Source organism: Molothrus aeneus, chromosome 10, assembly GCF_037042795.1.
Source record: "Molothrus aeneus isolate 106 chromosome 10, BPBGC_Maene_1.0, whole genome shotgun sequence".
NCBI lineage: Eukaryota > Metazoa > Chordata > Aves > Passeriformes > Icteridae > Molothrus > Molothrus aeneus.
Window position 1 is genome coordinate 2,743,993 of NC_089655.1, and position 19,528 is coordinate 2,763,520.

Consider the following 19,528-nt stretch of genomic DNA (forward strand, 5'->3'; position numbering starts at 1 on the left):
GTTTGTTTATACTTTGCCAAGCTAAACAAGATCTTGAGAGAAGAGAAGATAGCAGTGCTTTGCTATTGAAGGCTGAATTTTGCACTCATGTTGCTCCATTCCTTCTGGACCATGCACCCACTGAGATCAATTCCTTTCTCTAATTCCTTCTGATCGTGGAGACAGATGAGAGATTGCTCTTGCAGTCACTCTTGCTTTAACACAAGGGAAAATTGCTAGTTTAAAGTAAAACTGTCTAACCAAAAGAAAAGCTTAGAATTTTATTTTTAATTTAGTCAAATTTTTTTCATTCCAGGTTACTTGTGAGCTGGAAGCAACAAATGACTACATCAATTTAGGCACTTCTTAGAAGAGCAGAGGAGCACCCACAAAGCACAGGCAGTGCTAAGGAGGGGCCAGGGCTGTGTGACAGATGAGTAATGCAATGATTGACTCTCACAATTAACAGACAAATATCATGTATATAGGCTAAGAAAAGTTTTATAGATTTATAGTTATGTTTTACCCCCTCGCCTGGTTATCAAGGGACACCTGGGAGGGCTGGCTTGTCACTATGGAACACCTGAGCTCCAATGAGGATTTGAGGAGGAGATCTCCACCACTGGACAGCGAAGAAGGGGCTGATGGACAGAACTTTGGGAGGGGTTAAAGGGTTAAACAGCGAAAACCTCCATGGTGAGGGAGCTGAGCACATGGTGGGGAAAATCTTTTGCTCCCCTTGCTGTAACCTTTTTTCTTTATTCAGTCTTCTGTTGTATTTTTGATAAGGTTTAATAAACCTTCCTAAACTATGAAAAGTGAGTAGCTATTTCTCATAGCTGGGATTTTCCAGGGCTTCCATTTCCCTCTGTCCCCATCTGGTACCAACACCCCTCCCACAGCAATGGCCACAGGCACAGCTCCAATGGGATGTGCTGAAGTGCACCCCAGGATTGTTCAGCTCTCCATCAGAGCAGCAACACAGAGGTGACACACATAAATAAATTTGCAGTGACCCTTCCTTAGGGTCTGTGAAAAATGCCAATCACTTGTTTTTAAAATTTTAAAAGCTTAATAGTAATGAAATGGTTATAAAAATAGTAATACAAGTACAGTAATAATAATTTGGACAATTTGGATTAGGACAATATGAGACAATAGAAACAAAGAGTTACTGATGTCCGGGTACCTTTTCTGGGCAGCACAAGCCTGAAAAAGGACCCACGTTAACAGAGGATTAACCCTTAAAAACAATAACCTGTTGCATGTTCATACACCTCATCCATGATGCATAAATTCCATTCAAACACAGGATTCTGTCTGGGCAGTGTCAGCTTCTTCCTCTGAATCCTGACAGCGCCTTTGAGGCAGGAAGAAGTTCATTTCTTCTGATAAGGGAGCAATAAATTCTCTTTCTCTGAAAGATTCAGGTGTCCTGTGGCTGCTGTCTCACTGCCAGTCCTTTCTTTAAAGAAAAGTATCCTACATTGCATAGTTTCTATTTTAACATTTTTTATAACCTTTTTTAAAACTATATTTAACGCACTACTTAAGAGAATTAATACAGCATTACTTTCTAACACTACACATATAATATTCATTTTAATATTTGCATCAAGCCAATCATAAAATACATGCATTTTTCACAGGTCACTATACAAATCTGCTGCCTTTACCCAAATGAGCTTCTGCAGACAAAGACAAGAGAGGCAGGTTGCTCCTTAAAAACTGAAAAGGCAAAGGAGCGAGTGACCCAGGAGAGAGGGCAGGCAGGTGCTGCTGAGGGGCACTGAGTGTTGTTTAGGCAGGATGGCAATGAAGCAAACAAGCAGCAGGTTTCTGGGATGCTCTAACATTGGAGCAATAAGCCAGAGGGACCAGCAGCAGCACCTGCAGGTGGCTCTGAGGGGCTCTCAGGACATCCAGCACTCTGTGCTTAGGGCAGCTGAACTCCTGGCTCAGGTGAAGCCTGGCACAAACCCTGGCACTGCTGCTTTGTGCTGAGGCTCAGGGAGGGATGGGATAGGAACAGGACAATGAGGTGCAGCTCTGTTGGGCCCAGCCTTGGACAGAGTCACTGATCTCAGCTCCTGGAGGCTTGGCAAAGCCTGATTCCCCCTGATGTGCCACTGACAGGGACATCCTTGAGACCTGTCTCTGCTGCTCAGCTTTAGCTGCTGTGGCTGTGACAGAGGAGAACTGCAGCAGTGAGTGAGGCTGGGCACCTCCAGCAGGGCAAGGGATCTGTAGGGGGACACAGTATGGGTAAATAATATAGAATGCAATCTTATCCCCCAGTGAGTTGCAGCTGAACCAATTACTAAAGATTAGGAGCAGGCCTGATGTTAACAGGCCACAGCTGTAGCCAATCAGAACAGTGGCATAAAAGAGTGGATTGGTGGGAACTGGAGTCAGAGGATTGCTGCAAGGACCAGGAACAGTCAGTGCTTAGAGGAGCTGCCCACAAGGAACATCGAGGAGGCACAAAACTCTGCCAATGTGGAATCCTTGCACTATAATGATAATAGAACTCTTGGTATATAAGACAAGGAATGGTGACCCCAGTGTGATTTGGGACTAAACTGTATTGCCCTGTGGGTTCAGGATGACCTGTGGATTTGGGACTAAACTATATTGTCCCATGGATTCGGGATGACCCATGGATTCGGGGAAATAGGATTTGAATACTAAACTATTGGCAAAATATATCAATTACAGCTATTGGTGTTTGTTAAATATGAGTGTAAAAGACCTTGAAGATAAGTGCTTTGTAAACTGGGAAAAGCTATAAAACTGAACTAACATTTAGAAGAATACATATATATATATGTACTATAATATGCTGTTTGAACCTTTGTATAACTCTTAGTTCTAAATGAAATATATGGATTTATTTGAATATGTACTTCTGGAAATGCTGCAACTCTGTGGTTAAAAGAAAAAGGGGGAATTGTAGGGGGACACAGTATGGGTAAATGAAGGTAATATAGAATACAATCTTATCCCCCATCAAGTTGCAGCTGAACCAATTACAAAAAATTAGGAGCAGGCCTGATGTTAACAGGCCACAGCTGTAGCCAATAAGAACAGTGGCATAAAAGAGTGGATTGGTGGGAGCTGGAGTCACAGAGTCAGATGGTTACTGCAAGGACCAGGAACAGTCAGTGTTTAGAGGAGCTGCCTGCGAGGAACATCGGGGAGCTATGAAACTCTGGTGATGGGGAACCCTTGCACTATAATGATAATAGAACTCTTGATATAGAAGACAACAGGGACCCAGCAGGGCAGGGGATCTCTGCTGACATAACCTGAACCAAAGCTTTTTCCCAGAGCTCTCCACCCATGAAGATTTCCTAGCTCACCAGATGCATTTCTGCCTTTCTTTCTGGGATAAGCTCCATGCTGTTTCTGACCCTGGCAGGACCTGCTCAGACTATTAAAGTGACTTTTTAAGATGAATTGCAATTATGTCAGTCTCTTGTCAGTCTGTCAGGATCTGTTTGCAGGGTGCATCAGGCTGCGGTCACCGCACAGGGCACTGCAATAGGGCAGGAATTTAGGACTACAGCTCCAAGGTTATTTTGACACCACAGAAGTGGAGGCTGCACCAGACAGGAAAAAAGCCCCAATTCCCACTAATAACCCTTTAGCTACAACATATAATCTCAAGTACTTAGCCAGCCATCTAACTACCCTTTACCTCCAACAAAAAACCCTACTCCTTCCTATTCCCCTCTTTTATGTTTGAACTAACTATTTTCTCCAGGTGTTTTTTTACCTTGTCATAATCCATTACCTTCATATGCTTTGATCTTTCCATAGAGAATTTATTTTCTCTCTTCAAAGATCTTTTCTAGTCAGAAGATATTTTCCTCACTCCACAGGCTCTGTTCCATTCAGATATCCCAGCAGGATGCTTATTTTTCCCTGCTTTTTTTAAAAAATATTTTTTAATTTATGAACATTTAAGAACTCAACTTTCAAATTAGAACCAAGCCAGGCAAGTTTATTCCTGATGACACAAGAAGTGGCCTCTCATGAAAAATCTAAAAGACGTACACGTTGTGTACACACTGCTGGAGCAAATTCACTCCACAGAAGGTTTTGTGAGGCAAAATAGTTACAGGAGAGCAAAGATATTCAAAGGTCAGTCCTAGACCAACAGTTGTTATTCTGAAGGAAAATAATCCAGAAAATATATTCTATACAGCTACATTTGCCTTAGTTTTCCAAGGAGATTTTAATTCTTCTTTGGTTCATTTGTCAATGTTTGTGTTGTGTAAATCTGTGCAGTGCTGAGGTTGCCAGCATTGCAAGAATCAATTTGCTTTCCTTACCATGTACATGACAGACTGGGGACAAACAGGCAAGAGAAAGATGCTGGATGCATCCTCTTCCACCTGGTAGGGAATTGTATTACTATAGCCCAGGATTTTCTTCTTCTATGAACAGGGCCAGTTCCTGTGCAGGCAGGGGTCACCCATTGTCCTTCTGTGAAATAAATTCTCCACTTCTCTGATGCTGTAGGCACAAGTTTTAAAATAATTGTTCCTGGTTTGTTGTCATTAGACTTATTACAAATGATACCTCCATGTGGAGAGGGTGAGCACCAGCAGCACATCCTGGGTACAGCAAAGTGACAAGAAACAAGAGCTCTGCAAAGCCAGATCCCCAGCCTGGACAGGAGCCACCCCAGTGCACTGGACCCCAAAAACAAAATGTTAAATTCCAGCATTTAAATTTGTCAAGTAACTTCTCCATTGTAGATATTCTGAACAAGAAACAGAACAAATTTCCCATCCCAGACCAAGGCATCTAATGCACACACCACCATAGAAAAACCAGCAGCCTCTCAGAGCTTGACTTCTAAAGACAGAACAAAACACTGAACTGTCAAACAGAACATGCTTGAAATCATAATGTTCATATGTAAAACAGCTCTTGCACAGCATCATGGAAAATTCTGAACTGATCTTTCTTTATACACATTTGCACAAAGCAACTGTCTTTATAAATAGCAGCAATTTGAAAAAAAACATCTGCATGCTCCCAGGCAGAGGTGTTTGTTCCTGTGCTGAATATCTTCTCACCTTAAATCTCACACTTCTTGGGGAGTGTTAATATCTTCCCTTAATCCTTGCAAGGTCAACCTGTCTTTGTGATGTCTGAGCTATGCACCCTGAGCGTTTAGCTGGACACACCCAAGAGCAAATTCTGTGTAAAATCTATGTAAAAAAAATCACATAGGTATTTAGAAATACAAAATACACCACAAGTAAAGTAAAGGCTTTAAGGAAAAGTAAAGGCCTCTCAAGAAGAACCCTGCTTTGGGTATAAGGAGTTCCCAGTTCCAAACAAGCCCCCACTACTTGGGCAATGGTTTAATAATTGAAGATAACCAAAGTCCTTTTCTTTTTTCTTCTTCTTTCCTTTGTTGTGCTTTGCAGACCAGAGGCAGAGACAGCAGTAATTTCATTCTCTGCACAACAGAGAGGCAGAGTGATCCCAGCCAGGCTGTCCTTGTGCCCTCCTCACTTTGTCCATCATGACAATTCTCAGTTTTCTGTGCTGCTCCCAAAAAAAGGATCCACCAGGTAGGAGCTTGTCAGAACAGAAAATGCAAAGACTTTAGAGAAATTCAAAAGTTCTGTAAGAAAGAGTCGAGGCCCTCACCTCAATCCCTCACATATTCTAAATTAATTTTCTTCTGACCCCAGCCCACACCCAGTCTGTTCTGTTATGAAAGAATGAGCAGAGTTTGCCTAGTTTGTTCTCTCCAAGAGACAGCCAAGAAGAATAAACGCAGATTATTCTACTTTGACCAAATTGAAGGAAATTGTAGCTCAGAGCAGAGGGATTCCCTTTGTTCATCTGACAACACAAAGGAATTACTGCAATCCTGTCTGCTGTCACCACTGACAGGCTGTTGGATGTGTTGCTACTCCTTCCTCATTTACCTGCAAAATCCCTTCAGCAAACTGCACCATCAGTTTCAAAGCAAAACAAAGACAACAGAAATCAACCTCAGCCACTGCAGAAAATCCCTTCCACTGGAGGGGTTTTACAAATGCTTACATGTGCCCAAACAGTGAAGCACAAACACTCTGCTCCACTTTGAGGAAAGAGCTGCCTTTGCTGTAAACACACAAAAAGTACCAGAACAGACCCAGAGACAGGCACCAGCACCAAAGGACAAAAAAAAACCCCAAAAAAAAACCCCAAAAAAAGTGAAGTTTTAAATTAAACAAACACTTGGTCAGTCACATTGAGGTTTTGTTAAATGTCTAATATTTTGCAATATTTGGGGATTTTTCATGTTCACTCAGCAAAGTACTGCTCAGTTCATTGGGAGTTACCTTCTAAACTACTTTTGGCTACTTTTTTCATGTTTCCCTTCCCACTGTGCAGTGCTCCCGCAGTGCCTCAGAGGGAAAGCCCCTGGTACAGGAGGATTTGGCTCTGAGCTGAGCCTGATCCAGTCAGCAGCCACGTTCTGAGGCTTCTGGCTTTGCCTCCCCACACAGATCTGACCTTCTGCACCCCTTTTCCCTTTGCTGCTTAGCACTCATCTCCTCAGGGCCTTCAGGCCTTGCAGCCCCTCAGTGCCACCAGATGTGTGAGTGCTGGTTCCTCCCCTGGACCAGGACCTGCAGGTTCCTCCAGGACCACAGAGAGTTACTGAGAAACCCTGGTGCCCCTTGGTCCCTGCCAGCACACAGGAACGGGGGATTCCAGGAGGAGCTCTGCTCTCTGGGGTCCCTGTTTCCTTTCCCAAGGTCTTTCAGAGGAATTTTGCTCTGTGGGTTCCTTGTTTCCTTTCCCAAGGTCTTTCAGAGGAATTTTGCTCTGTGGGTTCCTTGTTTCCTTTTCCAAGGTTCTAGAGACAAATTTTGCTCTCTGGGGTCCCTGTTTCCCTCTCCACGGTTTTACAGAAGAACTCTGCTCTGTGGGTTCCTTTTTTCTCTCTCCAGGGTTCCAGAGAGGAGCTCTGCTTTGGGGGTTCCTTGTCTCCTTTTCCAAGGTTTTTCAGAAGAACTCTGCTCTGTGGGTTCCAGGTTTTCCTTTTCCAAGGTTCTAGAGATGAATTTTGCTCTGTGGGTTCCTTGTTTCTCTCTCCAAGGTTTTTCAGAGGAGCTCTGCTCTGTGGGTTCCTTGTCTCCTTTTCCAAGGTTTTCCAGAGGAATTTTGCTTTGTGGGTTCCTTGTTTCTCTCTCCAAGGTTTTTCAGAGGAGCTCTGCTCTGTGGGTTCCTTGTCTCCTTTTCCAAGGTTTTTCAGAGGAATTTTGCTCTGTGGGTTCCTTGTCTCCTTTTCCAAGGTTTTTCAGAGGAATTTTGCTCTGTGGGTTCCTTGTCTCCTTTTCCAAGGTTTTTCAGAGGAGTTTTGCTCTGTGGGTTCCTTGTCTCCTTTTCCAAGGTTTTTCAGAGGAATTTTGCTCTGTGGGTTCCTTGTCTCCTTTTCCAAGGTTTTTCAGAGGAATTTTGCTCTGTGGGTTCCTTGTCTCCTTTTCCAAGGTTTTTCAGAGGAGTTTTTCTCTGTGGGTTCCCTGTTTTCCTCTCCAAGGTTTTTCAGAGGAGTTTTGCTCTGTGGGTTCCCTGTTTTCCTCTCCAAGGTTTTTCAGAGGAGTTTTGCTCTGTGGGGTCCCTGTCTCCCTCTCCAAGGTGCAGGCCCTCTCTTGGTTCACACACACCAACACTCAGAGTTGTTCTTCCTTCTGCCCCAATATTTGGTGTTTGACTCCAATTGTTGTGTTTTACTCCAAGTCCTTTCTGCAGGACAGGTTTCAGCATCCAGGCTGCTCCTGGAGCAGGAAGGGCTGGGCTGCCACAGGCACATCAGGACTGAGCAGGATTTGTCCCCAAAGCTGTGCTGGTGAAGGAGCTCTTGAGCAAGCAGCTCTCTGGAGTCAGCACCAAGGAAAGCACCAAATGCAGAGTGCCTGACTGGCTTGGCCAGGTGGGGTTGAACAGGAAAAGCACCTGTCAGCTGTGATTTCTGTTAGGAGATCATCCTACTGCTAAGACATCTCAGTCTGCACAGAACTTAATCAAATCTGCTCATTCTCCCCCAGAGTCAAGTGCATAAGGGTGATTGTCACTGCAAGGGCAATGAAGATGCTGATGGAAAGGTCTGTGCTGGAACATTGCTGCTGCTGAAGCCACAGATCAGGCACAGAGATAAAACACAAGAGAGCACATCACCTCATGTGCATGCAGCAATGAGGCTGATGTGGAAATGTCATTCCTGCCAGCATGCCAAGAGGTGTGGGGCACATTCTGCCTTCCCATTCCCTCCCCCATCTCCCTAAAATGTTCAATGCAAAGAAAAAAGCATCAAGGTGTTAAGTGACTTGAAATATTTTTGTATTTGTATCATCTAGTAAACAAAGTTGCTGAAAAATGTCATTGTGTGATCTTCACATGTGTGTGGGAGACCAGCTCAGCTGTCAGGGAATGACTGTACAGCTCCCTGCTGGAAAGAAGAAGTCAAACATTTCACAAGCAGACTTTTATAGCCTGCTGGGATCTCTGCTGAACACTTGGGATATCCAGGCTGGCAGTGGCTTCCAGGAGGGTGGATATCTGCTGATTCATGCTGGCACTGCCCACCCCAAGGGAGCTGTCCCAGGTGCCAATCAGCAGAAATGCTCCCAGCACAGCTCTGACACCAGCTCAGCAAATTCTGCCTTCAAACCCTGGGTGAGCCAGTGGGACAGAGGTCACCACCAAACCCCAAACCCCAAACCCCAAACCCCAAACCCCATCCCCTTCTGAGGTGCAGGAATCAGCCCAGCAGCCAGAGCCTCCTGGAAGGGCTGCTCTGTCACTCAGCGCCCTTGGGATGTTTTTGCTGCTATTGATTCAAGCTCTTTGTTCCTCTGCTTCCCTTCCCCTTTCCCCACCTCAGCTGTCACAGGGTGGCAGCTGCTGGCACCAGGTGCTGTCTCTGGGCACACCTGGAAGTGATTCTGCTGCAGATGTGTGAGGGGAATCTGTCAGAGCTATCAGCAAACCCAGCTGCAGTTCAGAAACAGGTTCAGTTCAGAAACAGGTTGAGTTCAGAAACAAGTTCAATTCAGAAACAAGTTCAATTCAGTTCCCACAAGTCAGCCTAAAAAGAGTGAGGGGGAGAGGGGATGAGAGACTTTTGTCTCTTTTTTCAGTGTTGCTCAGATCACTGACAGCAGTAAGGAATGTACAGGCACAGAATGCCCCTTAAACTCCAAAATAATGCACAGAACACTGACCCCTGCAGCAGTCTGTGCCACCAGCTGGTGGGGCCAGCAGAGCAGGTCTGTGCCCTCTGCCTTGCTGCAGCACACTGGAATTCAGGCCCTACACAGGGCAGTCACCAGCAGATAGAGAGGAGCTATTCTTGTATGTGAATCCAAATGAACAAATGCAATTTCTAACCATTGACCTCCTGTAGTAGATAACAAGTGGGTTTAGGGATAATTAATAATTTTCATAATTTCTAGGAAAGCTTTATCAGGATCCTTACATTTCTAAAATGCTGACACATCACACGACCCCAGACTTCAGTGTGTGAAAAGCACTGAGTGCATCACAGCACCCCCAGCTCCCAGAGGTTTCTGTGTGTGCAGGGGGTGCTGAGAAGCCCAGGCCAGGTCCCAGGACCTTTCCCTGATGGATGCACAGCTGCCCTCCCACAGGCTCCATGCTGTGAGCTGAGCACTTTGGGTGGATCACTGCCTGGGAGGGTTCAGAGATTGATTCCAGCAAGAAATGCAGTTGGCATGGGAAACTCACTGCTCACCTCCTCCAGAGGTACACAAAATCTACAGTGAGGAGGGAGATCTGAGAGGCAGGGAAGGTGCTGGGCTAGGGATCCATCCAACTTTTGATGGTGCCTTAGGATGTCAGCTTTTATATGTTTCAGATCCTGTAGTGCATCAGTGCATCGCTCCAAACTCCACACAGAGTGTGAGTTCCTGTCCTCACATATTGTCAGACAAAACAATCCCTCTGGGCCTGAGATCCATGGACACCCCACAGCCTCAGGACCCAAAAAGTACAAACAAAAGTGAATGGGGGGAGCAAACTGGGGGTCAATGACTTCATTAGATTAAGCTTTAATTGGAGAATTAACCCCTGATATGTGAATGGACCAAACTTATAATTGTCTGAAAAACTGGTGCCCATTGTCCAGCTTGGGTACAGCCTCTGGGAGAAGCCTCTGTAGCCTCTGGCTGTTGAATGTGGATGGGACAGCCTGGTCAGAGAGAGAGATTCCTCAGGATTTTATCTTTTATATTTTTCACATCCTGTACTGCATCAGTGCATCACTCTAAACTCACTATAAACTCCATAACCTGTCAGCTGCTGTTCTCCCTTTTATTCAGACAAAACAATTCCTCTCCAGGCCTGGAACCCAAGGACACCCCACAGCCTCAGAACCCAAAAAGGACAAACAAAAGTGAATGGGGGGTGGCTGTTGAAGGCCTTCAATAAATCCCCACTTTATTATTTGAACTCTGCTCTAGGCAGCCCCTGCAAGGCATCCCCTGGTGCCCAGGCCAGGGGCACTCCCTGCCTGCTGTGGGTGACCCCTCTCCATGCTGCAGGGGCAGGGATTTTCCTTCTCCTCTGCTGTGGCCTGCACACCCCACTTGGGACCAACACATTTGGTTTTATTGAAGTGACCACTGTGCTCTGCTGGGGCAGCACTTCCAGGAGCAGCTCCAAGGCTGCCCCCAGACCCCCAGGGCCCTGTGACCCTTGCAGGGAGCTGGGAGCTGGCACCAGGCTGGGGCAGCCTGTGCTGAAGGTGAAGCTCACCTGCAGAGAACCTGGGTTTTGTTCTCTGTGGGAAGAACACAAACTTTTGCATCCAAGACAAATTTAATAATACATTCCAGTGATCTGCATTTTTCCAAGCTGCTCCATTCCCTCCCTTCCTGAATACCATATGTTTGCCCATTCTATCACAGGGATTTCTGTGGTATCCACTGCCAGTGGGTTGAAAATCAAAGTTATCATGGATGAAACGTCAGGATCTTGAATGTTTGAGAAACGGCCAAATGTTAGTTTAATTAACTCCAACATACTCAATTATGAGTGACCTTTTCAAAGAGAGCCAGAGAAGCACTGAGGCTGGAAGCAGCCTCTGGAGATTATCTAGTGCAACCATCTGCTCAAAGCAGAGCCCATCACATGGACTTGCTCAGGACACCATCCAGTCAGACCTTGCATTATCTCCCAAAACAATTTTCCAAACATCTCTCCTCAACACAAGCACTGCAAGAAGTCCTTCAAGAAGTTACTTCAAACCAAATTTTCCAACTTCATTTCCTTGAATGCAAAAAAGTGTTTTGATAATTCTGTAATGACACATTTTCCAGAATAGGAAATAAGAAAAAAACACTCTTGCTACAATGACTGCATTTTTAATACTGTTTGCTTTTCAAATTTCAATTACTAATTAAAAATGTAAAATTTCAATATACAAATTCCCACCTGGATCTTGTGTAAGATCACATCTTAAAAGAAAACCAGCACCTCTCCAGTACCAAGCAGTAAGAAGAGCTCAATTCAACACTCATCACTGTGTGTTTCCTCTTTTCAGCTCTTTTCCAGATCACATAGGGAGTTCTGGAAACTCTGGGGACACATTTCTGCCTGCTCAGGCTCCAGCCCATGGAGCCTCATTCTTTTTAGGGACCACTGGATGGGACAGGACCCACCAGAGCCTCTGGGCTGTTCCCACCACGCAGCAGCTCTGCCTCTGTCTCCAGCTGCTTGCAAAGGCTGCTGCAGTTCCCTGTGCTTTCCACAGGCTCCAAAACAATGAATTTCCACTGAGGGTCACAGCACAGACCCCTCACAAACACAAACTTTCAGCTCTCTGGTGCTTCCAAACGTGCAGCGCCCACATTTTGGAAACCATGACCATCCATCTACTGGTTCACACTGGAAGTGCGCTGCAATGCAGTGAGAGAGATGAGAAAGATGAGAACGTACTTCAAAAAAAACCCAAAAAACCCCAAACTAAACAAAACACAACCCCTGAAACGTTATGGGGTTTATCTTCTAAAAGGTTGTCATAGGAGAATCTCTGCTTTCCAGAAGAGTTCTCTTTTGATGCTGTGATACTGAGTCCAGGTGTAAGTTAAAACACAGATAAATTAAATTTTTCTCTCATTTATTCTGAAATAGAAATACTTTTATTTTACTTATTAAATTTTTCATCCAAAAAGATCAAGGAACTGGATCATGTAATTCAGATTATTTGGTCAGAAACCTCCATTCTAAATATATCACAGATATATTTAGACACAAATATATAACATTCTAAATATATGCACAGAGGCAGCAATATAACTGCAACCAACAAAACACTTGCAAAGGTACAGACAGCTCTATTTCAATGAGTTACTCACTAATTTACACTGAAAAAACATGAGGTTGTCATAGCTGAGCAGTTAAAAAACCCCACCTTGCAATCACTTGATTCTTCTGCAGTGAATAATGCAAAAGGGTTTCGAGTGCTCAGCCACAGGCAGGGAAAAGGAATTGCATCATTCCAGAAACCCAGGCCGGTTAATTGCAGGTAATGGCCATGAATAATGACAGCAGAGAGTGCTCAGTGACGTAGGAGAGTAGGAGAGGCAATATTCTCCCTCTGAGCTGGAGCTGCTTCAAACAAACAGTTTGGTCAGCCTGAGCTCACTGGTGCCTGTCTGTGCTGCTGGAGCTGGGCAGGTTGGGCTGGAGGGAGCAGCTCCAGGGGCTCTGCACCCACAGACTGGCAGAGGAGCACAGTGGGGTTCAGTATTTCTGATTTCTCTGTCTGGTGGTTAATGACTCGAATGCACAGAGCTGATGCTTTGTTGGACTGGTTGCTCCCTCTTTGCCAGGACCCAGCACATCCCTCTGGCTGTCCTGAGCAGCCCAGACCCTGCCAGGGGGCTCAGAGACCCTGGCATGGAGCCCAAAACACCTGTGGGTTTGATTGTGACCCGTGGAGCAAATTACCAACCTTGTATGAAGATCAGCAAGCCACAACAGTTTAGGTAGAATAACAGTGAAGTTATCACAGGGTGGAAAAGTAGATTTTGGGGTTTTTGGTATGGGGGTTCAGAAGGCAAGATGGAGGGAACTGGGTGTGTCCAGCCTTTCTTCTTCTTGGCCTCCATCTTCTGCTGTGATGGTGGCACTTTGGGATTGGTTTAGAGTAGAAGCTCAGTGTCTAACACAGGTGATGGGTATTGGGAAGTAATTGTAAACATTGTACACATTGTAGTTTTTAGTATAAAGACATAACCCCACCCCAGGGGCAGGCAGAGTGTCTGGAACTGTCCTGCTGGATGGACCTTGGCAGGGCAGGAGAAAGAATTTTATAGATAAGAAACAATAAACAACCTTGAGACCGAGAAATGAAGAGCCCTGACTCCTTCTTCAAGCACCGGGCTGGGAAAAGAGACTTTGGAACTCTTCTTGGGGTCACTCTGAGCAGCCAGAGACCCCAACAGCTCTTTTTTCCTGCCTTCCAGCCTTCTTCCCACTTGGTAGAAAGCCCAGTGGCAGTCAAGGAGAGGGAGAACATGGAACCCATTCCTGCCCTCAGCCCTGCCTGTTCATCCCCACCCAGGAACATTCTCCACACCCCTGCACACAAACGTGGCTCTGCCTGGGGCTCTACAGCCTGATCAGGAAGACATTAATTACAGAAATAGTTCCTGAAGAAGGAGAAATGTTCCTTTGCCAGACCAATTCATCTGCTGCTGCAGCCACTCTCAGTGTCCTGTGAGTCACTCCACAGCTGGAGCTATCTGTGAAAAATGCTGGGAGTCAAGGGGAACAAGCTGTGGTGATGCACAGCAGAACAAGGGAGAGCTAAGTCACAAGGAAAGGGATCTCCAAACTACATGTATTTGGGTTTCATGTATTTGGGTTTCATCTATTTCACATTAGCCAGTTTGGAAGAATGTTTATTAGGACACAATCTTTGCCTGCACTTGTCACATATCCTTCCCATTAGCTCCTTTCTGAGATTACTTCCTTGGCTGAGGCCCTCAAGACACCACACAGTTTGATCTCCACACTTGCAAACACTCATCACCCAAATATCCAAAAGATTTATGACCTACTTGGGCCACCCTTACCTCCAAGAGCAAGGTGAGTGTATGAGGAACAGCACCTCATGTGAGCTGGAAGCATTTATTTCTATTGCAGTACATGGAGCTGATCTGTGTCTGCATGATGCCACAAGGGAGCAAGTCAGGGGAAGCCAACAGTGAATAAAACACCTGAATCCCCCTGGTGATGTCTCCAGGCAGCAGATTAAGCAGCAGCTCCTTCTCCTTAAAGGCTCTTACAAAGAGCTGTGAGCCTCAGAACCAGCACAGGGGTCAGGACAGAGCTGTGCTGAAAGTTGGGCTCTTCCCACTCCTCAGCATCCTTTCCCAATGTCCACAGCCCTGCTGCTCTGAGCTCAGCCTGGTTATTTTCACTACAAGCTCCATTACAGGCCCTAGATGAGAAGAGCAGCTCCACAGCCATGGCTGTGTGAGCCAGCCCAAGCCATCATCTCTGGCTGGCTGCAGGAGGGGCAGAATGGCAGCAAATGTCACCCCTGACCTGGGCTGGCTGGGAATGAGCACGGGCCACCAGGTATGAAACCCTGAGAGCTCCAGGGGGCTCCCATCTTCCTGCACCCTGGCTCTACAGAGCCCTTGTGGAAGACATTTCTGAGGGAGCCCAGACACAGCTGCATCCCTCTGAACGTGTCTCCCTCCATCTCCTGCTTGCTGGACCTGCCCAGGACATGCCCTGGCTGAATGCGCTCCTGTAAGGCACTGAACTCCCTGCAAGCAGTGGATCAGGACTGTGAAGAGGATTATACTGAATTGTTTGTCTCTGCTGATTAGTACAAGAAAAGGGCAGGGAGATTTTGACAAGTTTTATAAAATTATGGCCACAAAAGCAGGGCTAAGCACTGCTCTGCAAACAAGAGGAGACAATAGTCACGACATTGTTCTCAGAGAAACTGAACAGACACTCAACCAGAACAGACTCGCTCTGCTGCTGGAGCCATTTTAATCCCACCATCCCCTCCTTGCTGCTCTAAAACAAGCACAAGAATAATTTTTTTAAGAAGCTCGAACTGCTGCCTGGGGAATGAGGTAGGACTTTGCCCCAGGTGCTTTTGCTGTCTCACAGAAGGTGTCCCTGCCGTGGTGCTGCACAAATGCAGCCAGAGGCAGACTGGCCACTGAGCTGCCTGATGGCCCCATGCCTCCAGCTGCTATGGTATGGGATTGCCCATTGAGCTGCGTGAAAAATGCATGTATTTTATGATTGGCTTGATGCAAATATTAAAATGAATATTATATGTGTTGTGTTAGAAAGTAATGCTGTATTAATTCTCTTAAGTAGTGCGTTAAATATAGTTTTAGGTTATAAAAAAAGTTAAAATAGAAACTATGCTATGTAGGATACTTTTTTAAAGAAAGGAGTGGCAGTGAGACAGCAGCCACAGGACACCTGAATCTTTCAGAGAAAGAGAATTTATTGCTCCTTTATCAGAAGAAATGAACTTCTTCCCACCTCAAAGGCACTTTTAGGATTCAGAGGAAGAAGCTGACACTGCCCAGACAGAATCCTGTGTTTGAATGGAATTTATGCATCATGGATGAGGTGTATGAATATGCAACAGGTTATTGTTTTTAAGGGTTAATCCTCTGTTAACGTGGGTCCTTTTTCAGGCTTGTGCTGCCCAAAAAAGGTACCCAGACATCTGTAACTCTTTGTTTTTATTGTCTCATATTGTCCTAATCAAAATTGTCCAAATTATTATTACTGTACTAGTATTACTATTTTTAAAACAATTTTATTACTATTACACTTTTAAAATTTTAAAAACAAGTGATTGGCGTTTTTCACAAGCTGTGGCCATTGCAAAGGAGACAAAACCACCACTTCACCTGCTGCTCCTGTCCTGTTTTCCAGCCAGGAACAAAGCCCAGGAGCACCTCAGCTCTGAGCACCATTTTGTCCTTCACCGCTTCTCACATCTCCTCCAAATGAGTTTGTGTGCTCTTCCTCACACCTGGAACAACTTTCCCAGCTCTGCTGGCAGGTCTGACCTTTCCCTGTTCTTGCTTTAAACACCTTTTATGTCCTTCTCCTTTCATTTCATTGATGTTACAGCTTCCCCTCCTCTGCCTGCGTAAAGGTGAAAGTTCTGTTACCTGGATGGATCCCACCTGCCCTGGGTTGTGCTCACTGTGAGAGGCCACAGGCACAGATTCCCACCTGATGTGGACCATGCAGCTCTGCTGGGGTGACACACAGCCACGGGTCCCAGAAAACACGGTGAATAAGGAACACTGTTCTCTGGTTTCCAAAACAAGGGCGAGATCAGGCAGAGCCTGCTCCGTGTCAGCTCCAAACCAACAGGGAGCTGCTGCCACACACTGCAGAGCTCCTCAGCCAGGACACCACAAACTGAGCACCTGACACCTTACTGAGAGAACAAAACCCACCAGGAGAATGAAATACAAAGAAACATGAAATACAAAGAACTCCCCCGAGGTTCAGACACTCCCCAAGCTGGAGACTTTTTCCTGAGCTGGAAACTGGGAAAGCGTTCTGGGAATAGCTCAGCACAGCCCTGTACCTTCCCGAGCAAACCCTGCAAGCTGCTGCAGGGGACAGCACAGGGGCTGGGTGGGGCTGGCACCTGGCCCAGGGCAGATCTTTACCCCAGCAGTGGAGTCAGAGCACCCTGGGTGTCAGCGCAGGTCTGGGCAGGCACAGGAGGAGCCCAGCACTGCCACAGCTGGCACAGCAGCACGAGGGACCTCGGAGAGCAGCTGCCTCTGATGGCCAGGCAGCCCCAGCTGCTGCTGCAAGGCAGGAGCCAGCCCACCCTCACGTCTGGGGCTCAGCAGCAGCTCCAGGGACATGACACCCATGGAGATGTTCAAAGGAAAGGTTTCATTACAACATCTGGCAGTGAAACAGAAGCTAGCTGACACTCTCAATGACAAGGTGCTTATTTGCCTTGGTTTTCTTTCAATTATCAAACTGAAAGGCCATTTGGCTAAATTAGACAAAAACTGCCTTCCCATTTTCCTCTAATTTTTGTCAGAAGTCTGATGTAAAGCACCTACAGAAGAAGTATGACCAAGTTATATCAGTACCACCCTTTCTACTTAATTTACAAATACTCTCATGAAAACCTACATACACTGAGACTGAAACACATACAGGTTATGTTAAACATCATCTGATTATTGCTTAGTGTCAGAACAGCTCAGGTTGTACAAAACTGCAGCAGCAAACTCATATATTAATCATTGAAGAACAGCTCACGTACAAATAAAAGTGTTTGATGTCATCATCTGGCTCAACAGAAACACAGCCAGGCAACAGGAGCCTACAATGAACTGGCTTTAACTGACAGGCTTCAGTGTTTGCATAAGGAATCTTCTATTAGAAAGTGGTTTTTTGAATTCCAAGGAGTTCCTTGCTTTAGAAATATTTTGGACAAAAGCTTCTTGTCTGAGATATTATCTAGGAAACAGCATTAAAGACAAAAGCTAACATTTCAGAATATGCCATTGCAGACTCTATTTTGAAAATGCCTCCTGAAGAACAGTTGGTTATTGGAAATATTTTTAAAGCAATTTAATCACAGATTCCCAAGGCAGTCTGCACTCCTCATGTTCTCTGAATCAACCAAGCTCCTTGCAGGATCACCCAGTACCAGCACAAGTGACTGTTTGAGACATCTTCCTGGGCTCTCCCTTAAGGTCACTGGGAATGAGCCATGAATTGAGGCAATAGTAAAATGATGCACTCAGCTGCCTGAATCCTTTTGTGAATGAAGAGGGGTCTGATCAATTCCTCTCTACCTCAGCACAGTTCTGATTTCAGAAGGGACTTTGGGGGTTTCATCGCTGCCTACCAGAGAACGCTAACGCTTCCATTAATGCTCCATGTAAAAACTTGGAGCAGGTATTTGGAGAGATGGGAACAAGAAGGAACAGATTACTACCAAGCACTGCTGACAGGAAGCCATAGGCACTGGAGAAGGTGAGGCTGGCCTGATCAGACAGCTCCCGTCTGCGAGAGAGCGTTTCATTAGACACGGCAAGCAAACAGGACCCGTGTGCCGGGAGCAGCAGCGCCGGTGACTCATGCTATTGAGCCACCCTGGCTCGAACCTGTTGAGGATCTTGGCCCAGCCTTCCCTTTTCAGCATGAATCCGACCAGAAACGTGCCAGTAACCCCCGGGCTGCTGGATAAACACGGGGAGAGCCCATCCGTGCGCTCAGGTGCAGCAGCAGCAGCAGCAGCAGCGGGTCCGACGGGCGGTGCTGCCGCAGCTCCGAGCGCGGCACCTGCCGAGCCCCCGCCCTGGCAGCCGCCCCAGCCCGGCCGTGTCCATCCCCGGTCCGTGTCCATCCTTGCCGTGTGTCCATCCCCAGTCCTTGTCCATCCCCGGTCCCTGTCCATCCTTGCCGTGTGTCCATCCCCAGTCCTTGTTCATCCCCGCCCGGCCCCTGTCCATCCTTGCCGTGTGTCCATCTCCGGTCCTTGTTCATCCCCGACCCGTGTCCGTCCTTGCCATGTGTCCACCCCCGATCCTTGTCCAGCCCCGGCCGTGTCCATTCCCGGTCCTTGTCCATCCCGGGTCCTTGTCCATCCCCGCCCGGCCCCTGTCCACCCCCGACCCGTGTCCATCCTTGCCGTGTGTCCATCCCCGGCCCCTGTCGATCCTTGCCGTGTGTCCATCCCCGGCCCCTGTCGATCCTTGCCGTGTGTCCATCCCGGGTCCTTGTTCATCCCCGACCCGTGTCTGTCCTTTGCCATGTGTCCACCCCCGATCCTTGTCTATCCCCGGCCCTTGTCCACCCCCGGTCCGTGTCCAGCCCCGACCCGTGTCCATCCTTGCCATGTGTGCAGCCCCGGCCAGCCCAGCCCCGGTGCGGTGCCGGCCGTGTGCCCGGCTGCCCGGTACTCACATGGCGAGCGGGGGCTGCGGGCTGCGCTGCTCCCTCTCCAGCAAAGATGGCTTTCGGCTCCGCGCCTGCTGCCAGCCGGCTCCTACTGTTGCAGGCTGTGTTGTTGGGAGAGGAGGGGTAGGCACCGGCTACTGAGCATGCCTGCGCCTCGCATCACAGCCCGGGAGCGGGGCGAGGCTCGGAGCGCCCCTCCACACCCTCCTGCCCGGAGCCGGCAGCGGGGACAGCGCCGGGTGTGGCACCGGGGTGGGCTCGCTGCGGCCTGGGGGACAGATGGACAGCGCTGGGTGTCTGTCTGACCACCCTCCCTCTGCCTCTCCTCGCCAGAAAGAAACATCCTTGAAAAGGAGAAGAATGACGGAAGGTGCTGCCATTCGATCCCACGCTGTCGTGTGTGTCATTTCACCCTCAGAGCACGTCCAGAGACAGATAAGCTACCAGGTCAGGCACTGATTCTGGAAAGGCTGGGTCTCAGAGGAGGTACAGACCGTGCTCCCACCCTCGACCCATCCAGCCTCACCCTCCATGAACACCAGCACCTCCCTGGCATGCCCAT

At 47.2% G+C, this 19,528-nt stretch overlaps 1 protein-coding gene across 1 annotated transcript in view; it reads right to left on the reverse strand.

Moving 5' to 3' along the window:
* Positions 1-19,088, reverse strand: part of LOC136560807 (vesicle-associated membrane protein 2-like) — a 62,594-nt gene extending 43,506 nt beyond the window's left edge. Inside the window, exon 1 of the mRNA XM_066556863.1 lies at positions 18,973-19,088. Within this exon, the coding sequence (XP_066412960.1) occupies positions 18,973-18,974 (2 nt within the window). The 5' untranslated portion in view covers positions 18,975-19,088. The remainder of the gene's footprint in view (positions 1-18,972) is intronic.
* Positions 19,089-19,528: the final 440 nt, after the last annotated feature.